The following is an 18059-nucleotide window of genomic DNA, read 5'->3' as shown; positions in this document are numbered from 1 at the left end:
TTTTGCAATGTAGGCGGCGCGTCAGTCCTTCAAAGATGCTTGTGGATGTTACTGATGTTACATAGTGGAGTATGTAGCTGAACAATGGCTTCAACCCCTGAGCAGGTTGTTTGTACCCCTACATTTGTCTTTCCAGCAGCGTTTCCAGGTGTGTATGCATTTTGCTGTTCCATCGACACCTATGGAATCGTCACTGGCCGTTAGCATTGCATGCTATGCCTTTGCGCGCATGTCAGCTCCCAGCGATCGTTCTGGGAGGAGGGATGGGGGACATCCCCCCTCCATGATTTCTTTGTCTCGAGTGAGCGGGCTCGTTCCCTATGGAGTTCCCTACATGCAGTTTTGGCACGAACTGTTGCAAGTTTTGTTGAAAGATCGCAATTGTGTGAAGTTCAACAAATGCTTTTTGTCTGCCGAATTGTGAGTGTGTTTTCTGCGCAATAAACAGTATATTCCGATTCGTACAATTGTGAAAGTTGTTACCATACCTGTTTGAGAGGCAGGTCTTTTACCGTGCAAAAGCATTTACAAAAATTTATGACTGACCGTCAGAATGGTTTTCATCTGTATGAACAGTTTGCAGTTGCAATCAGTGGTCGCCACTAAGTAGCCCGTTGTTCTTTGGTATCTATAGACGCGCGTGTGGGCTTCCGAAAAGCGTGTGCTGCTATATTGTTAGTATGCTACATAATTCAAAACTTTTCAGAAACTTATGGCAAGCTGTTGATAGCGGAGGCTAGCAGCTGTTACGGTGAGTGCTTTTTTTGTGTGGTAGTGATACATATCATTAGAGTCGACGGCAAGCGTCAAAAAGTACGTAGGTAACGTCTGTCATTGCTTCTGGCAGCTTGGGAAGATGGAGGACATTGTAAGTATTATGGAAAGAGAACCAGACATTTTTAAAGTTGAATTGGGTTACCCATGTTCACGGTTGTATTTCACTGTTTAGCAATTGAAGTAGCCACTTTGCAAGCACTAAAGGCTTTCTTGTAACAGTGTCAGACATATGCTTAAAGTGAGCTAACAAGGACATTTGCAGCCCCAGTAGCATATGTAAAAAGCTGTAATGTGAGCTCTTCGGTGGCCAGACATCTGAAGTAGTAGCACAGACTTGCATGCATTCCTATTCAGGTGCAGGAAGAAGCATGCCCTTCAAAGGCTGTGGTCGGTGCAATAGGGCAAATGTGATTTACCACAATTAGCTGTAAGGAAAAATTCGGGCTCCAATGGGAAATATATTTACTGATTTCTCCCAATGATACAAGGTCTTGTGTGATGCTGGCATATGACTGCATGGTGCAAGTTGCTTGAGCCATTTGAATTTCATAACATTGCATGAAGGGTTCTGTGGTCCCTTGCCACAGGGGTGGGTGGGGTTTGCAGAGAAGTCTGCTACGGATTTTCAGCACACAGAGGGTGTCAACAAGAGGGTCTCATAGAATGATATATGCTACACAGTGCAGAATGCACTGTGTAGCAGGTCCCACTTATGATTAGTCTTAGTCAATGATGATAACAGAAATAGACATCTGTTAGGTTCGGAATGTGCTTTGTGATGGGTAGTAACAGTACCAGTGAATATGTTTATGCCGAGTGACAGATCTGTATTAACCAAAGTTTATAGAAGTGAGCGTGCGACTGCCATAAAAATGTACCTGATAAGACGGAATATATCTGCATATGTAACGTTCCATGTTTCACTCACCCTTTTGAAAAATACCACACATTGCTAAACAGACTGTAGTGCCTTATCAAAAATCCAGTTTAGAAAATAGGGCATTGTAAAATTGACTGCAAGTCAGTATAACATAGTAGTAGATGAGGCAATTAACATAGAAGGACGAACATACTACAAGCCTCACAATGCCCAGATGTAAGAGACAACAATATGAGAGAGAATGTGTTTAGGGTGGGTGCGTGTATCCTAGCAGGACTTGGTACATTGAAGAGGGTATAGCTAGCATGGTGGAATTGGTAGCATCTCTGACCAGAAATCTGAGGGTTTGAACCCCACTGCCGGTGCATTTTTTTCAACTGCAATTATTCAATTGAAGTCTTCAGTATAGTTCCTCCATTCCAAACAACCAATGTTCATTCTTTAGGTTTAGGTTAGGTTTAGGTTAACTGTTAATACATGAGCGCAGTTTTTTTTTTTTTTTCAGTAGTGTGGTCAAGTGTGTAGTGCTGAGCAAGCATTTCGTAAACTGGACTTGGAAATTGTCACAGTGACATATTCGTGCGTTGTTAATAATTTTGAAAGTCGTCTAATCTTCCGACATTACTGTAGAACCACCTTCTCAGCCCTTTTAACAGTGTAGCCAACATCGACTCCGAATCAATGTGTATGCCTGACACTTCATTTCACTGACGTTCATTGCAGTGTCTTTATGTCTCATGTCGTCCTGAAATGTCATTCTGTTTTCCCTGCATACGTGTTGACAGCACTAAAAACCACGGGAACAAGGAGCAAAACTGAATGCTATCCCTGTGGTTTTAGCACTGTTAACATGCATTTAGTCAGTGAACGAATTGCTAAAAAGCAAGCAAGCTGGTGATTGATCTCAGGGTACTATGATGCATTTAGTGTCTTCGTCACTGTACCCATGTATTATGTGGGAGTAGCCTTCTGGTTCTGCACACGCATCCATGAGATCCTGCTTGTCACCAGTCAATGCCCATTCTTTTTTACTTCCTTCAATCATGTTATGCTCTAAATGTTGCTTAGCTCAGTGGTAGTTTGACCCCACATATACATTGGTACTGGGTCCAGAGTTTGAAACAGCCTCCATTTATATTCACTCTGGGCTTAACTCTTCCACACTACAGTACTAATGTTTTCATCTGTGCAGTCTTTGTTGCTGCTATTATTCTGCCTTAAAATCACCATCACGCTTTGCATGGGATAGATTTCCAAAAGTTCCTGTGCACACAGGAGGCTTGAGGGAGGTAGCTGCGAGGTACTTGGTACCATCCGTTCACATTTTGATCTTCTTATCTCTCTTTCTGAAAAACACTCCTGCTTGTACCATGAAATCAAACAACTCAGGAATAAGGTGCTGACGCTTGTGCTTGTACCACCTTTGTGCGATACTTCTTAGCTTTTATTGTCAAAGGTCCAACCCTTTTCCCTTTTGCAAGTTCCTGATGTACTGGAGGACATATGCTTGCCATTCTGAGTTGCTATGCTTGTGCTCTTTTAACCCACATGTGCAAATGGGGCAGTTGATAACAGTTCATCTTGGATAAGAGCTGCCAGAACACAAGGAGAAGAATGACACAGAAGCTGCTGTGTCTTCCTTCCTTTCGTTTTTGTGCTCTTGGCAGCCTTTGTTTAAGATGAGCTGTTTTGACCCTTGCGTCTCGCACCTGCACCCAATGTTAGCTGCTGGCTGCCCCTCAACACACACATACATAGCAGCCTTCCAATCAAATGTGTGCCCACATACCAGCACCTGTCCACTCCAGTATGTTTTCCTCCATAATGTTTAGTTTTTGTCCAGTTCCTTACCAGAAGTAAAAGCTTCCTTTAGTCTTGCACCCTTTATCTCCATGTCACCCAACAATGTGCCTTGTGTAAGAATTTCAGTGTTCCAAAAAACCGCTCCTGAATACGGGAACAGTTGTTGGACACACTAAACTCTAATACTGAAACCGCACTTTGATGTTGAAATTTGTGGTTGTTCCTAGAAGCTTACTGAAACTGAATGCATCCACAGGATTTGATCCCCGCCAGCATTTGCCCAACTTCCATGGGCCACCAACTACAGCAGCCCAACAAGTCGCTCCCCCGACATCATCTGCCCAGGAAGAGCAAAGTGGTACTAAGCCACTCGTGAGCAAAGGTTCTGTCTCACCTCGGGGATCTCTTACCTCCCTCAAGATACCACATCCCACACCTCCGTTGCCACCCTCGACTAGTGCCGACTACAGTAGATGTCTTTCATCTGCACCTGTAGCTTTTCCAGGAATTGATCCCACTAAGCTTCCCAAAGTTGAACACCCTCCTGAACAGACAAAAAACGATAAACTGTGGCCCTGTCCATCATGTAAAGTTCCCTTCAAGGCAGCATCAGAGCTGCAACAACACTTGGGTCAGCACACTCGTGGCGAACAACGAGGCGGAAACGTGCCTTCTGTGCCATGTGAAGTCTGCGGGAAACTGTTTGCATCCTCTGATCGTGTAAGAGCCCACGTGCGTGCTGCCCACGGGGAGAAGGCTTGTGCGTGCGATATCTGCGGCAGTGGCTTTAGCTACCGCTGCAAGCTCTTGGACCATATGCGCACCCACACTGGAGACAAGCCCTTCCGTTGCGATGTATGTGGTAAAACTTTCTCGCAGAAGAACCACCTGACACGGCACGCAATGATTCACACGGGGGAGCGACCCTTCCCTTGCGACTTCTGTGGCCGAGGCTTCTACCGGAAGGACAAGCTGGCGCGGCACCGGCGTGTGCACACAGGTGAGCGACCCCACGTTTGCCTCGCGTGTGGCAAGAGCTACGGGCGGCGCGAGAAGCTGGCGCGGCATCTCCGGGCGCATGCCGGTGAACGCCCGTTTGCGTGTGCCGCGTGCGGCCGCCGCTTCCTGGAGCCTAGAGACTTGCACAGACATAAATGCCCCTCCCGTTGCAGTGGGGAGCAACAGGCACCACCACCACCCGTCCGGCTCCTCTCTGCCCCCGGAACAAGCAGTGCTGAGCAGCTCGCAAGCCTCTACGAGCGACTCCAAAGCAGCTGCCCCACCACCTCCACCAGTGTCACATCCTCCACAGCAACCCACCAGCACTCTGCTGAACCCTCACGGTCTGGCCACTTTCCGGAGCGCTCCCCCATCCATGTTCAAGACAGACTGGGGGGCCGTACCCACCCCTCCTCCTCCCAGACACTAGGGGAACAAGCAGCACTGTGATGCATTAACACTGTTCTTTCGGTGGACTAAATAGTGAGTGCTGTCCTATTTCCACACTGAGTTCATGCACATGCAGCTGTATACATTTTTGTAAGCATATTTCTTTTTGGTTGGTGTGGATGACTTTGATTTGATTTGGTTCAGGTGTTATGTGGCTTACAGAAAGTTTGCCATAGCGAGTACTCTTATTTGTTACTCAGTGTTGCCATTTCCAGATATTTATAGTAGGAGCATGTGTGTTTTATTGGTGTGTCAGCATGATATGTTCATGGACAGTGTAGCTTTCAATAACCTGTGCACATCCTGGATTAAATTACAATCTCATTGAACATATTCACACCTGAATGTAGCGCAGGACAGAGATTGCCGACTTAAGTTCACCACTTGCTGTGCTGACCTTATGCTTCCTAGAAAGATGGCTCATACCAAGAAAAAAAAAATTTTTCATGTTGCCAGTCATGGTGTATGTGAAATATAAATTTTTGTGGCTATTTTAACAGGTGGCAAACTTGTTTTGAACTAATTTTGAAAAGACATGATTTTTAAGTCCAAAGTATGGGCCTGATTATTATGGACAACTTTTTCGTTAACCGAATATTTCACGTTTTGTGTTGTTAAAATGGATAGGCAGATCTGTGCCAAAGCTTACCGACGTGGACATGTGGGTGTTTAAAAGGAATGGGGCAAGGTGTTCAGGATGGTGTACATATGGCTGGGGCATTACATCATGGCATTTTGGTGAAATGGGTTGACACATCTTACATAAGAGAGCCTCTTGAAGAGGGCATGATGTCACTGATTTCCCTCTCCTGGAAGTTAGGGTAGCACCTTTTTTCCTAAAACTTCACGTGATTTTTGCGGGATGGCTCAAAATGACTCGAGTGGTCATATCATGTGCCGTGTATTAGACAACTAGTAGTCAGCATTTCCACATAGAAGGCTTATCACAGTGTGTGATAAGTATCCTGAACGTTTAGATAAAGTTTAATTGTCCTTCACATTGAACAAAATAAGGCTTGCCTTTTGTTTCGCACAGTTTTGAATGAAGCAGCTTCCATTCACAGTGTGTGTGTGTGTAGTTGATTTCTGCCAGGTCGACATGAACAAGACGCAGCTGTAGCTGGTGAGCTATGTAATGCCCCCATTGCCTATTAGCGTTTCAAGCTGCTGACAACAGCTACGATGACTTTCTTTGGAAAAGAGAGTCTTGTGTTGCTATATTTTTCTATGAACACAAAGGCACGTTTCTTCTCATGCATAAGGCAAGAGTTTACTTTTTGTCGGAATGCTCAATTTTTTTCCCTTTACCTTACACTTTGTATACAATGTATAAGTATGTGAGATATTCTCCATCCTCATTTGTGATTAGTGTGACGCTAGCCAAGAAGGCATGTACTGTTGTAGCCATCATATATGAAACCTTGTTTGGGTGATGTCAATACTTTAATGATAAACCAACAACATATGCAAATGTTTTTCTAAGTATGTGTAATATGCAGATTTCATGCATTTGCAGAGTGATAAAAGGTACATGTGCCAAATTGTCATGTACTTGTGTTTAATTTTTTTAGTGCTACCTCTTATAATGTTTGTGCATTATGTCTGTCTCTCCTATTTTATTTGTCATGACAGTTTGTATGTTTCCTGAGCTGCATGTACGTTACTCGCTGATGTATGCCAGCTGCTGTTAATCGCAGATAAATTGTGAAAAATAAATCACATAATTTTCTGAACTCTGTTATGGCAGTGCTGTTATTTACCTTTCAAAGGAGTAACAGAGCTGGTAAAGAAAGAACTCTGCTTGTTTTGTGTTTGCAGCAGAACATGTAGGGGAGCCAGCTTTCCTGTGATCTAATGCACAACTGAAGTAGGACAATGAAACGTGTGAATGTGAAGACAAAGTTTATGCTTGGCTGTGTGCTTTTTCTTTAGGGCCACTAAATGCACTTTGCTTCGGATAATCGTCACTGATCAAGTGACATAAATGTTCTTTCACACAAATTTATTGCCTTCCAGTAGTTCAAACAGAGAGGAGACAAGCAACATGAGAAGCAATGTAACACATGAGATGGTTCCAGTTCTTTTTTTTTTTTTTTTTATGGAACGAAATTTTAAACCGCTTACAAAAATATGGATGTAAGCATGTATATGTTAAATATAGGCAACATGAACATTGGAGGATACACAGTGTTCACTGAATGGCCATACAGTTTTAAATAACTTTTCAATTTTAAAATTTGCAGAGATATTAGAACACCATGGTATGAGCTTGCACTAGGTTCCCACTAGGTGTACCAGATGCATACGCAAGGAGGACGACGACACATAAGTTGCTGTCTCTTCCTTTTTTTTCTTTTTTTGTTCTTGTGTTAGCAGCTCTTGTCCCAGGTGAATTCTCTTGAACCAATCAGCACGTATATGTTTGGGCCTGCTTCTATGAAAGCTATCAGGGACACTTGCACTCTCTTGCCTTAACTCCTCATTTAAGCATGCCTGCTGAGTTAACAAGTGTTAGCACCAGCCATAGGAAGTTCCACACTGAATGATACAGGGATTTTGCAACCAACCTGTCTCAACTGCGGCTGCTGCTCCGGAGCTCTTCCACAACAAAGCATGTCTGTTTATTGTGTATCAGTCTTGCCGCCTTTCCAAGAATCAGCTTCTTCATTCCACATTTTTGCAGCACGTTTTGCCTTCCACTCTTCAGCAGAAGAAGGTTCTCCAAACCATCACTTCTCGTGCCCCCACCGATAATAACTGCTGTCTCATTCATTAATTAAAAAGCCTCTTTCACAAGGAACCAAAGTGGTCACAAAGTTTCCATAAAGACCTGTTTCATATTCTGCCATTTTTTTAAGATTCCTTAGAAGGCATTAAATGTTAATGTTTGCCTCCTGATAAGGAAAAGAGCCAGAGTCTTTGTTTTGTATGTTTTGTTTTAGTTCTATGTATACAGAAGGTGCAGTGATGCACCAATTGATGAGGAAGCACCAATGGGGTTAAAGAGTTCTTGAAGAGTGAACTGTTATACTGAAATTTGAAACACTGATTTTGTGATGTCCATTTAGTAGTAGGTTTTTTGGTACAAGGGCTTCTTAGACCAAAGAGTGCCAAATCGGTGCTGACGAAATGCTGTTAGATTAAGATGACTAGTGCAAATTTAATGGAACAGCTGGTAAAGTCTAGCAGTGTTTTTTTGGGATGAGGGTGCTAGACCTAGTGCAAAGAGCATGTGTAAACATTACATGTGAATATATTACGTACGAGTCCAATAATATTCAATGTAAATTCATTCATTTTCTACATGACGAAAGGCTGAACAGGTTGGCCAAACGAACCACCTCATGCACTTGGTTAGTAAGTGGTGAAGGGTCACCCAGATCAATGGTTTTCTGTCGCACTTTCCTCCACAAGGAGGCACAGCTGCTCTGAAAAAATGGTTTGGGTCTCGAGGAGATTTTATGCAGTATCATACTAGGCACTCACAGGGGTGTATGTAATATACATTTTTGTAGTGTTGCCAACAATTATAGTGTGTTGTAAGAGGGTAGAAAAATCACTGTTGTGATGGCAAATGGTGATGAATCAGGACAAGAGGTACCCAAAGACAAAAATAGTAATTCGTGACTACATCGTGAGACAACTATGATCATGTGGATTAATTTTGCCCTCCTGAGAGCTCTTTAATGTGCACTGAAACTGAAGAAAAAGAAACATGACAACAATGTGGAAGATGACCATGGGTGCATATCAGCTCAGCATTGCTCACACTGAGTCAACTTGGCAGCTCTGTATGCACACAATAGTCATGATACTTGCAAGAAGGCAGACAGTGCCAGCCAGAAAGAGTGACTAAGCTCAGTAGTAGTTCACTTGCCAATATGTGTGCAGTAAGTTGGGAGCTTTCTGGAACATCAAAGAGTCTCGGCTCCACCCTGGCAGTACGTATGTGTCCGAGGTAGTGACTATAGTCGTGTTCATCCTAAAAAGGCATCTCCGGCACTGAAGTAGCACTTTGTAATATATTCTTATTACATTTAATATGAAAATAACCTTAATTAAAAATAAATATGATGCAAAGAAATTCTACCAACAACGTTTCCAACACTATGTTGGCTTCTGGTGGTTGAACATAGGGAAATAAAACGGCACCGGCAATGCCGTTCTTAGCTTGATCACGACTATAGTACCATTTTCATTTTCTGAAGAAAGGCACTCTTTGGAGAAAAGTATGCACAAAGAACATCTGTAGAATTTCCCCTTCAGCCCAGGAGACAGCTATCACTATTATGACTTGCTGCTCAGAGTCCCAAGTTCCATGGGAGCTGGAGGGTTTTGGAATACATTCACGCATACAGTCAAACCTTGATTTATGAACCCTCGATTTACGAATTCCCTCGCTTTATGAATGGTGACCTCTGGGACAGGACAATTCCCCTTCCTCATTCCAAACCCTAAACCTTGATTTGTAAACGATTTTTCGAGGAACGTTAACCACACATAAATCGAGGGTTGACTGTACATAATGTGTGGGTCAGCAGTGCCACAGCTGTCTACCTTGTTCTCCAGAACAAGGCAGTCCATTGTAGTGCAGAAAGTGTTCCCATGTAATGCAGATGATGCCATTGCTGCTACTACATCATCTTTGTTGACCCCATGAGGAGATCAGGGTAGCACAGAAATGTAATTTGCATGACAAGATAAATCAATTGCAAATTAAATTAACCTTGAAAATCTGGGATGTAGCATTAATAGCCTTCTTTTCCTAGTGTCACACAAATGTTGTCTGTTTGTGAGATAGCTAGTGAAATTAATATCCGAATTCAAACGCTTGATCTTTACCATTTATATAACCTGCTTATTACTGGTTCATCATACACCACACAATGGACTGTACTGACAAACATTTGTATTAACCTACTTGGTCATGGAGCGTGAATTTGTACACAACCGTCTTTTATTGGTCAAGTACTGCATGCACTGTTCATAAATAATTACGTCTCACCACTGCCTCAACTTTCTTCATAGCAATGTACATTCAGTGACCCAGAGCATGTTAAGTACTCCACAATTTTATATCAGGCAGTGTATATCTATATTATCTAAATCAATAATCTAAATTTGTCTATAAGAGCAAATAAACTCCACAGAATGCTACACTACAATGACTGCAATAAAAGTTTTGACAGCCTGCCAGAACCACACACAACATCATTCTCGAGCAGCCACTACACATTCATAAAATCCCCCCCACATTAACATTTTCAAAAATTCAACGTTCTGAATGAAAACATGACAAAGAGAAAGCAAACTGTGCTGCCTGTGGAAAACCACAGATCACATATCTGTTTATCATAACTTTTTTGTCATATCGATGGCCACGCGAAAATCGTTTGTCAAGTTACAAGTTACACAAAAATTGATTTTGTGCTCTCATTTATATAAGCGCAGCTACTGCCCAACACACAGCTATCATATCACACAGCAATATTTCTAGGAGTGCCCCCTGAAAAAAAAAAGCACATTCATGATTACAACTTTCGAACTCTTGTGGAATGGAAAAGGAAACGATTTACACTTCAAACTAAAAACAACTAAAACAAAATCCATGTTTGGGCAATAATGTTAAGCTTTCCAAATTAATGAGTGGGCAGAAGTGTATGAATACAAAATGGGAGGGGGGGGGGGGGATTTCTTCATACAAGCACGTAACAATGAGAAATACAACCACACATTTTCACTTTGCATGTTATCTTGTGGGGAAATATGCAATTTGCCTCAAGTATCTGTACACGACTACCCATATTTGTGCACATTTTCTGGGTTACAGAGCATACAACATTTACAACAAAGCCCTACAAGGTGGCATTCCACATGAATATGTACAACTTTAATGCAAGTCAAGCTTGTAAGGTTGTTCACTTTGGACCTGAGGCAGCAGGTTAATGAAACAGCATGTGCCAGATAGCCCTTGTTAGTAATGAGGCCTGATAGCAGTCTACAGTACATTTTGAGCAACAACCTTGTGGTGAAGAGCACAATATTTCTATAATTTTAAATCTGCATGTTCACATGTTTGCTACTGCTGTAATGCAGGAACTGACCAGCAGTGTTCTGCCCTTTCAATCTGATAGCTGAGATAGTATTTCAAAATTAGTGTTCTCACATACGTGGCCAACTCTCGTTATTATGTAACACACATTTAGCTGCTGCAAAGGACCCCTTAGAGCCATAAATCTTGCACTTTCCTAGCCAGTGTTAATGTTAGCTGGGGGTCACTGACTAAGCTGCTTTGGTCAAGCTTTTACAAACATAGGCAACATAGAGCTGTAACGACATCCCTTTTTTGTTGAAGAACTCCTAGTTACTGTCCTTTATTTACACACACACAAACATGCAGTCTAAAATGCACTACTGCCATCAACTAGAATGCAAAGTATCACTGTTTTTCTCAGCATGCAACGGTACAAACGTAAACAAAATGTCAGAAGATCACACATATTGCTACTGGCATATGACTGGTGTTGATGGTGGTGACTGTGTTACAGGTGAGAGGCACAGAGTATTGGGAGGCCAGTGGGCAGGTATTCGCCTGTGTGACTTTGCCATAGCAGTTCTGCTAGCCAGGATAATGTGCCGTATCATCCCCTTGCAGTCCCTGCAGACAGTCATAAGGGGTCCCCGCAACTGGTCTTCCTCAGGAGATACTACCTTTTGTATAAAGGTGCGTGAACGTAGCAATGGCGGCCGTCGTGATTCTTGCTTTGTGTCACTCACTCCATGTCCTGTTGCTGCTACTTTTTCTCCATGGATGCTTACAGTTCGCATTGTCTTGCAGTGTCGTAATTTTGGCACCCTCGTGGTAGTCTGGGACACCATGCTTGGTGGTGGATACACAGGGATGTTGAGACGTGCATTGATGGTAGGGTTTTCTGTGTCACCGTGGGAATGTTCACGTGGACGACTGAGTGCCGGGGATGATGGAGCGGATCCACTGCAAAGAACATCCAGTTATTTACTTTCTCATGGATGTTGGACACCCTAAGTCAGAGGCCCTCAAACTGGGTTCTGTGGAATCGAGGGGTTCCACGACATCCACGGCGCCCCGTTCAATGGCGCCATTGGTAACCTCTTTGGTAGACAACACATCATTCCACAAGTAAAAATGATCATTGCGCAAGGTACATTGTAACATGATGTTTCGTTATACATGTTTTTACCATTTATACTGCAAAGAGTACATTAAGTATGGACTCATGCTTCATGTGAAGAACTCTCAATGTGCTGCTTGCAGTGACGTTTTAGCAAATAGTTTTATGCATTTGTCCATTTTGTTCATTGTTCCATGAAGTTATTTTTAGCATGTTGTACTCTGTGGACATGTTACACAGGTTGGGCAGGGGTTCCTCTCTATACCAAAAAATGTATGGGGTTCTTTGACTTCACAAAGTGCAAGAACCCCTGCTCTAGGGGCATGATGCTAATGGTTTATACTAGGAAACATGCCAAGGGACAGAAACCTAAAAAACAAATAAGCTTTAAAAAATATCACAGGAGGCTTATTATGCACACTTAGATGTACAGTGTGTTTCACAAAACTTGAACAGAGCTTTAAAAAATAAATTAAATAAGGGTTTTCTGCAAAATTAATTATTCAGCTGAAGTTAATTATGTCTTTATTTTAAATACCGATATCAGATCCCAAGTGTTAATAGGAAAGTTGCATAGTGCATTCAGAAACCCCAGATACAGTCGTTTCCAATTAGGTGCCTCTTACATGGTACCCTCTTCCAGTTTCCGAAGAGAGCCTGCAAAATTTTTTAAAATCCCACGTGACTTTCGGCCTGTGTTAAAACTATGAGTTGGACTGTAGCGCTATCAACCGTCCAGACACAAAACAGCACGAGAGACGATGTTCTGTTCTGTCTAGATGCTCAGAGCCCACAAGCTATGCCATAGAACTTTTGCAATGACATGTACTGTATAAATGGTTAAATTCACGGGCTCAATAATTCGCGAATTTGCGAGGAGCCAGGATCAGGCAATTATTCGCGGAACCTTAAATTCGCAGTACCGCAGTGCGTCGCCCCCGCACGAGGCGTCTTTGGGACTTTCCACGTTGAACTAACAAAAGGACAACAACCCTGGACAATAACCCATTTCATCCCTTTTAAGCCCTTCTGACTCAGAGTACTACAATGGGGGGTCATCACTTGGGTGGCGTCTGGGTCACTGCCGAATTTCCATGTCTCCCGTCATTCTTGTGTCCGTATCAACACAGTGAACATAGTGACAGCTTCGTATTTTTCAACTCATTACCGCCATGTCCTTGCTCCGGTACTTCAAGCTAACATCGCCGTGTCCTCCTCCTTCAACCAGCAACCACGTGCATGGACTGCCCGACAGTGCCGTCTTCGTTTTTTTCTGCTGCCAATGAACATGTCTCGCGAAGTCGCTGGTCGGCACAACCAGAAGAAACGTGGCAACTACAACAACTACAGTCCTGAAGTCAGGTGCAGAACTGAAAGTGTAGTATAAGGGTGTAATAAACCACGTAAATACTCCCTAAGATGTATCCGCGTCCTGGGCCTTAGTTCTTTCTCATATTTTCCGTCATTGCTTCGAATATTTCGCGGGACTTTAAATTCGCGAAAAAGAGGGTGTTCGCGAATAAGTCCTTGTGAAAATTACTATACTTAAGTATCCGGTGATACCATGTGAGGCTCTAAACATTTTGAGATTGTTGAGCATCCATTGCTGTTGTCGCATTCATCGTCATTGTTCTCACTGTTGGAACTGTGTTGTCCATTAGAATGTGCCCCGTCTATGGGTACTTCAACACTTGGCTGCATGACGACATGCAACTGTTACAACTCACATTTTGGAAGGCTCCATGCTTTGCAATGTGCTTTTTCACCAGTATGCTGGTACAAAATTCGTCAAGCACGCACAACTTCATAATCAAAATGCTTCCCAGAGCTGCAGATGACATTATTACACACAGAAACCCAGAAAAAACTTGAGGGGGAGAGAATGGAATGGAATGGAATGGAATGGAATGGAATGGAATGGAATGGAATGGAATGGAATGGAATGGAATGGAATGGAATGGAATGGAATGGCTCCTTGATTTGTGCATGTTTTACTGGCCGCAGAGGGATCATTGATAGCTTTACTTGAGCGAGGGTTTTCATGGTGATTGTTAGATTGAAGTCTTAATTGTTTACATGTGCTTCAATGAGTAAGCTGACGTGAACCAGCAATCTAATCACAAAATTGCAGTTATTGTTAAATGTATTGACGATCGTAATAAACAGGCTCAACTTGACAAATTCATGCACTGTGGTGTATCCATTGAGGCTCAGCTTCCACTTTCTCTTTACTTTGACAGTGCACTAAAGCTTCCAGTTTCCTGCTAGTTCACATCTTTGCTGGTCACAAGATGGCTGGTTGCAAGATGCTCCTCCCTCTTGGCTCAGAGATTTATGGCTTTATGCTGATGACATAAAATTATATCTGCCCGTCCGTATGCTGGAAGATTGTAAAGTACTGCAGGACGACATATCCTCAATTTCGAGGTGGTATTATCTGAATGCTCTTGACTTGAATATTGAAAAAAACTAAAATGTTGACGTATTCTAGAAAACGTGACATCCTTCAGTCTGATTACTTGCAAAATGGCAAGGCAATATCATGAGTAGATATAATAAAAGATCTTTATGTTTATATGGACACTGGATTAACCTTTCAATGCCATGTTTTTGAAGTTTGCAACGTTGCTTTACATTCCTTGGGTTTTGTGTGTTGCATAACTAAAAACTTTAGTAACCCATTGTATTTGGTTAATCTTTACAGAGCTCTCCTGAGAGGTAAGCTAGAGTTAGCCTCAGGTGCTTGGAATTCTTTAACATTGACTTCGTCAGCAGCCATCGAGAGGAATCAACGGAAACTTGTCGCAGTTGTATATGACAGGTATTACTATCATAAACTTTATTACTCGTACGTTTTAATGATGTCTAGGTTGGGGTTGCACCATCTTGACCGTAGAAGACATATGTCCGATTTGATATTCGAAGTTGTTCATGGTATCATTGACGTACTGGTACTATTGGACTGTGTCAATTTTCTTGTTCCCCTAAGATGCACTAGAAGTTCCCTAACGTTCTATCTGAAAATTGAAAATAAGTCCAATCTGCTGTCAGGTATGCACATCACCTAAATAAATATTCTGTGAGTGGCAGTGATGTAGACATCTTTTTATCCTAGAGGGCATTAAAGTGTAGTGTGTTTAATTGACCCAGTGATTTAATTGACTTTGTGACTATCAATTGACTCAGTGAAGTTTTATAATGTTTAAACTTTTGCATGTATCTTGTCTAACCACAATTTTTGCTATGTTTCCTCCTTTTGGCGCTTTATATAGTGTATTACATTGATGTCGTATCACCACCGCTTAGGCCAGTGGCTGTTGGTGGGCAGAATAAATAAATAAATAAATATTGTGTCAACAATGCACATTACTGACTCTTGAAATCCACACTTGTTAGCATGTGACACCATCCCGTCCGAGTGAACGTTGGCGAAGCTCTCAACCTGACAGAAGGTTACTGTAAACTGTTTAATTTTGCGGCAACTATTTTTTTTTGCAAATCACAGGGTACATATTCGCGGCCACTGCGTTTCACAAATTCCGAATGCTAAAATTTTTGGCTTTGATTGAGGCCCGAAACTGCCTGAACTGCCATTTAATAAAAGCGGCATTGCTCATGCTTGTGCTGTAAAGCAGTTCAAATGCTTACTACCAACCTGTACAACCAACTCCAGTATAGTTTTTGAGGTACTATCAATTGGCGCTTGAGATTCCTGCATGGACTTAAAATTTGCAAAATTAAGGGGTTTGGGAATATTAAGTGTGTTACAGTAGCATGTTCCATGTCACCACTGATGTGGTGATGTGGTGGGGAGTTGTGAACTCATATTAACATATGTGTATATATTGTGAGGCAGTAGAAAGGACCAAGAGGTGAGACAGTGTTTGTTAATCAGTGTCTGAAGACGGATTGTCCAGATCCAGACAAGTGCATGATGAAGGATGTCACCATTCAAGGGCACAGGCTCATGACTTCAGTGTAAAAACTCACAAATCAACAACAATGCACACCGAGCTCACCTTGTAAGCTGGAATGCAGATGGTACATCTTGTGCAGTATGTGCTGGAGAGTACTCTTCTGTGAGGACAGCCGAAGGGCTCAGCATGTAGACAGGAATTCGATCAAAACGATCTGTAGGTATGTGCATCTGCAATAAGAATACACTACTTTACACACAAATACGTTGGCCATATAAGCAAGATTGAAGGTTGTTTCCGGGAGCAAAATAACGTGATGCATAGTGTATTTGGGCACTTGGTAACAACAGCACTACATTTATGTTTACAAACTTAAATTCATAGTTAGGGTATACCAGGTGTTTCACGAAGTTCTCCCGGGTGAATAATTTGTAAACAGGTGGTGCTGTCAAAAAGCTTTCTTTTCAGTGAGCATCCCAGAGACATTGGCCAAGATCTGAGCAGTGAGCGGCTCACTTGCATATGTTCATTAATTAAATAAAGCACCTAACTTTCAAATTTTATTTTGGACGCTTTCAGACCCTTTTTTAAAAAAATAATTAATTGGTTTCAATTTACAGATTTCTTGCGTGGAGCAGCGTACCAATAAGCTCTTTCACTCTGCTATCCGGCTGCTAATTATGTGTTTATCCGCCTGGTTCACACACGTTCTTTACCCCACCAGTAGACAGCGTTCGTGGTGTACTCATCATCATCATCATGAAAAAGGCACACTATTTCACCTACCGAACGACAGCACTGTGAGCGCTGTGTACCTGCCGGGTAGAGAAGGAGAGGTAATACGAAAGCGTCTCTTGTGGCTGTTCCTTATCTTCCATCACCCCCGTGTGTGAACAGTGCGGATGAAGATGTAATTGACAGCCCGATAGCCAAGCGAAAGAGCGCATTGGTATGCTGCTCCGCGCGAGAAATATATAAATCGAAACAAATTAATTACTCGAAAAACAAACAAACACTAAGTGTTGAAGCAGGTTTTTTCTGGAATATTTTTCGCTGAAGGTTCTGATCGGTAAGACAGAGGTTCCGAAAGCATCTGAAGTAAAATTTAAAAGTTCAGAATTTTACTTAATTAATGAGCATATGCAAATGAGTCGCTCACTGCTCAGCTATTGATCAACGTCTCGGGGATGCTCACTGAAAAGAAAGCTTTTCGACGACGCCACCTGTTTAAGAATAAACTGTTTCAGAAAATCCCAGTGCTCCTTGTGCACGTGTTTGATGAAGGGAGAACTGTCCTTCATGTTTCATTTTTGCTGACCTTCACTCCTTGTGGACAATCAGCCGAGAGAGAAGGAACCGAAACATCTTGGAGACCTTCTCCTCCTTTGTTATCAGCACGTTCCCATAGTTCAAAGCGGCACTAAGCTCTCTGGGATTTTCTGAAGTCATCTATTATTCAGCCAGGGAACCTTCGTGAACCACCCAGTATATCCAGTTTAACAAAGTTGATCGCCTATCATTCTGCTGAACTCACCTTTGTAGAGCATTTTTCGCAGATTGTTCTGTCACACAGCTTGCATTTCACACCCCATGTCCGGAAAAATGAAAATCGTGTCTTTTTGCATGTGAAGCAAACCTGCCGCAAAAGATCTGAAGCTTAGACACAATGGGAAGGAGGAGGAAAATAAAAACGAGCATACACAAAACGAAACAGATTTTCCTAAGCAAACTGTAAAGCATGATGTTAACTAACCTAGATATATAAAATATTTTCAATGGCTACACACATAGTAGGCTGTGACCAACATACCTTCCTTTTTTCCACTTCCTCATAAAGAGGCCTGTTGATGAGAAGACTTTCTAGTTCAGCCTTGGTGAGGACATTGCGAATATGAACCACCTCCTCAAGAGTTAGAGAAAGGCATTCCATAGATTTCTCCCACTGGCCCTAGATTATATCACAAGTGTTAAAAACAAAATCTGATATGAAAGAGTTCAATGATGAGTAATAACAGTTTCCATTACACTGAACACACTTTAGATCTCAGAAACTACACAGAAAACACAGATGAAAAAAAGTTA

The 18059-nt window shown here is 42.2% G+C and overlaps 2 protein-coding genes across 3 annotated transcripts in view; one reads left to right on the top strand and one right to left on the bottom strand.

The window, feature by feature from the left end:
- The first annotated feature begins 10 nt into the window (after nt 1-10).
- LOC135377832 (zinc finger protein 771-like) lies at nt 11-6642 on the top strand. Of its 2 annotated transcripts, XM_064610536.1 has the most exons (4): nt 12-148; nt 707-751; nt 3717-4460; nt 4633-6642. In XM_064610536.1, the coding sequence occupies exons 1-4, from the start codon at nt 85-87 to the stop codon at nt 4887-4889; spliced, it is 1110 nt and encodes a 369-aa protein (XP_064466606.1). In that variant the 5' UTR covers nt 12-84; the 3' UTR covers nt 4890-6642. The 2 variants fall into 2 exon arrangements, with proteins under 2 accessions (XP_064466605.1, XP_064466606.1); XM_064610535.1 differs by having other exon boundaries at nt 11-148; nt 3717-6642.
- Nucleotides 6643-9844: 3202 nt separating this feature from the next.
- Nucleotides 9845-18059, bottom strand: part of LOC135377830 (protein spire homolog 1-like) — a 163117-nt gene continuing 154902 nt past the window's right edge. Inside the window, exons 12-15 of the mRNA XM_064610531.1 lie at nt 17788-17925; nt 17512-17613; nt 16080-16207; nt 9845-11903 (exon numbers count right to left, since the gene is read on the bottom strand). Of these exons, the coding sequence (XP_064466601.1) occupies nt 11414-11903; nt 16080-16207; nt 17512-17613; nt 17788-17925 (858 nt within the window). The 3' untranslated portion in view covers nt 9845-11413. The remainder of the gene's footprint in view (nt 11904-16079; nt 16208-17511; nt 17614-17787; nt 17926-18059) is intronic.

The sequence above is a fragment of the Ornithodoros turicata genome, chromosome 1, assembly GCF_037126465.1.
Source record: "Ornithodoros turicata isolate Travis chromosome 1, ASM3712646v1, whole genome shotgun sequence".
In the NCBI taxonomy this organism is placed as follows: Eukaryota; Metazoa; Arthropoda; class Arachnida; order Ixodida; family Argasidae; genus Ornithodoros; species Ornithodoros turicata.
This window is presented reverse-complemented; position numbering and strand designations above follow the sequence as displayed.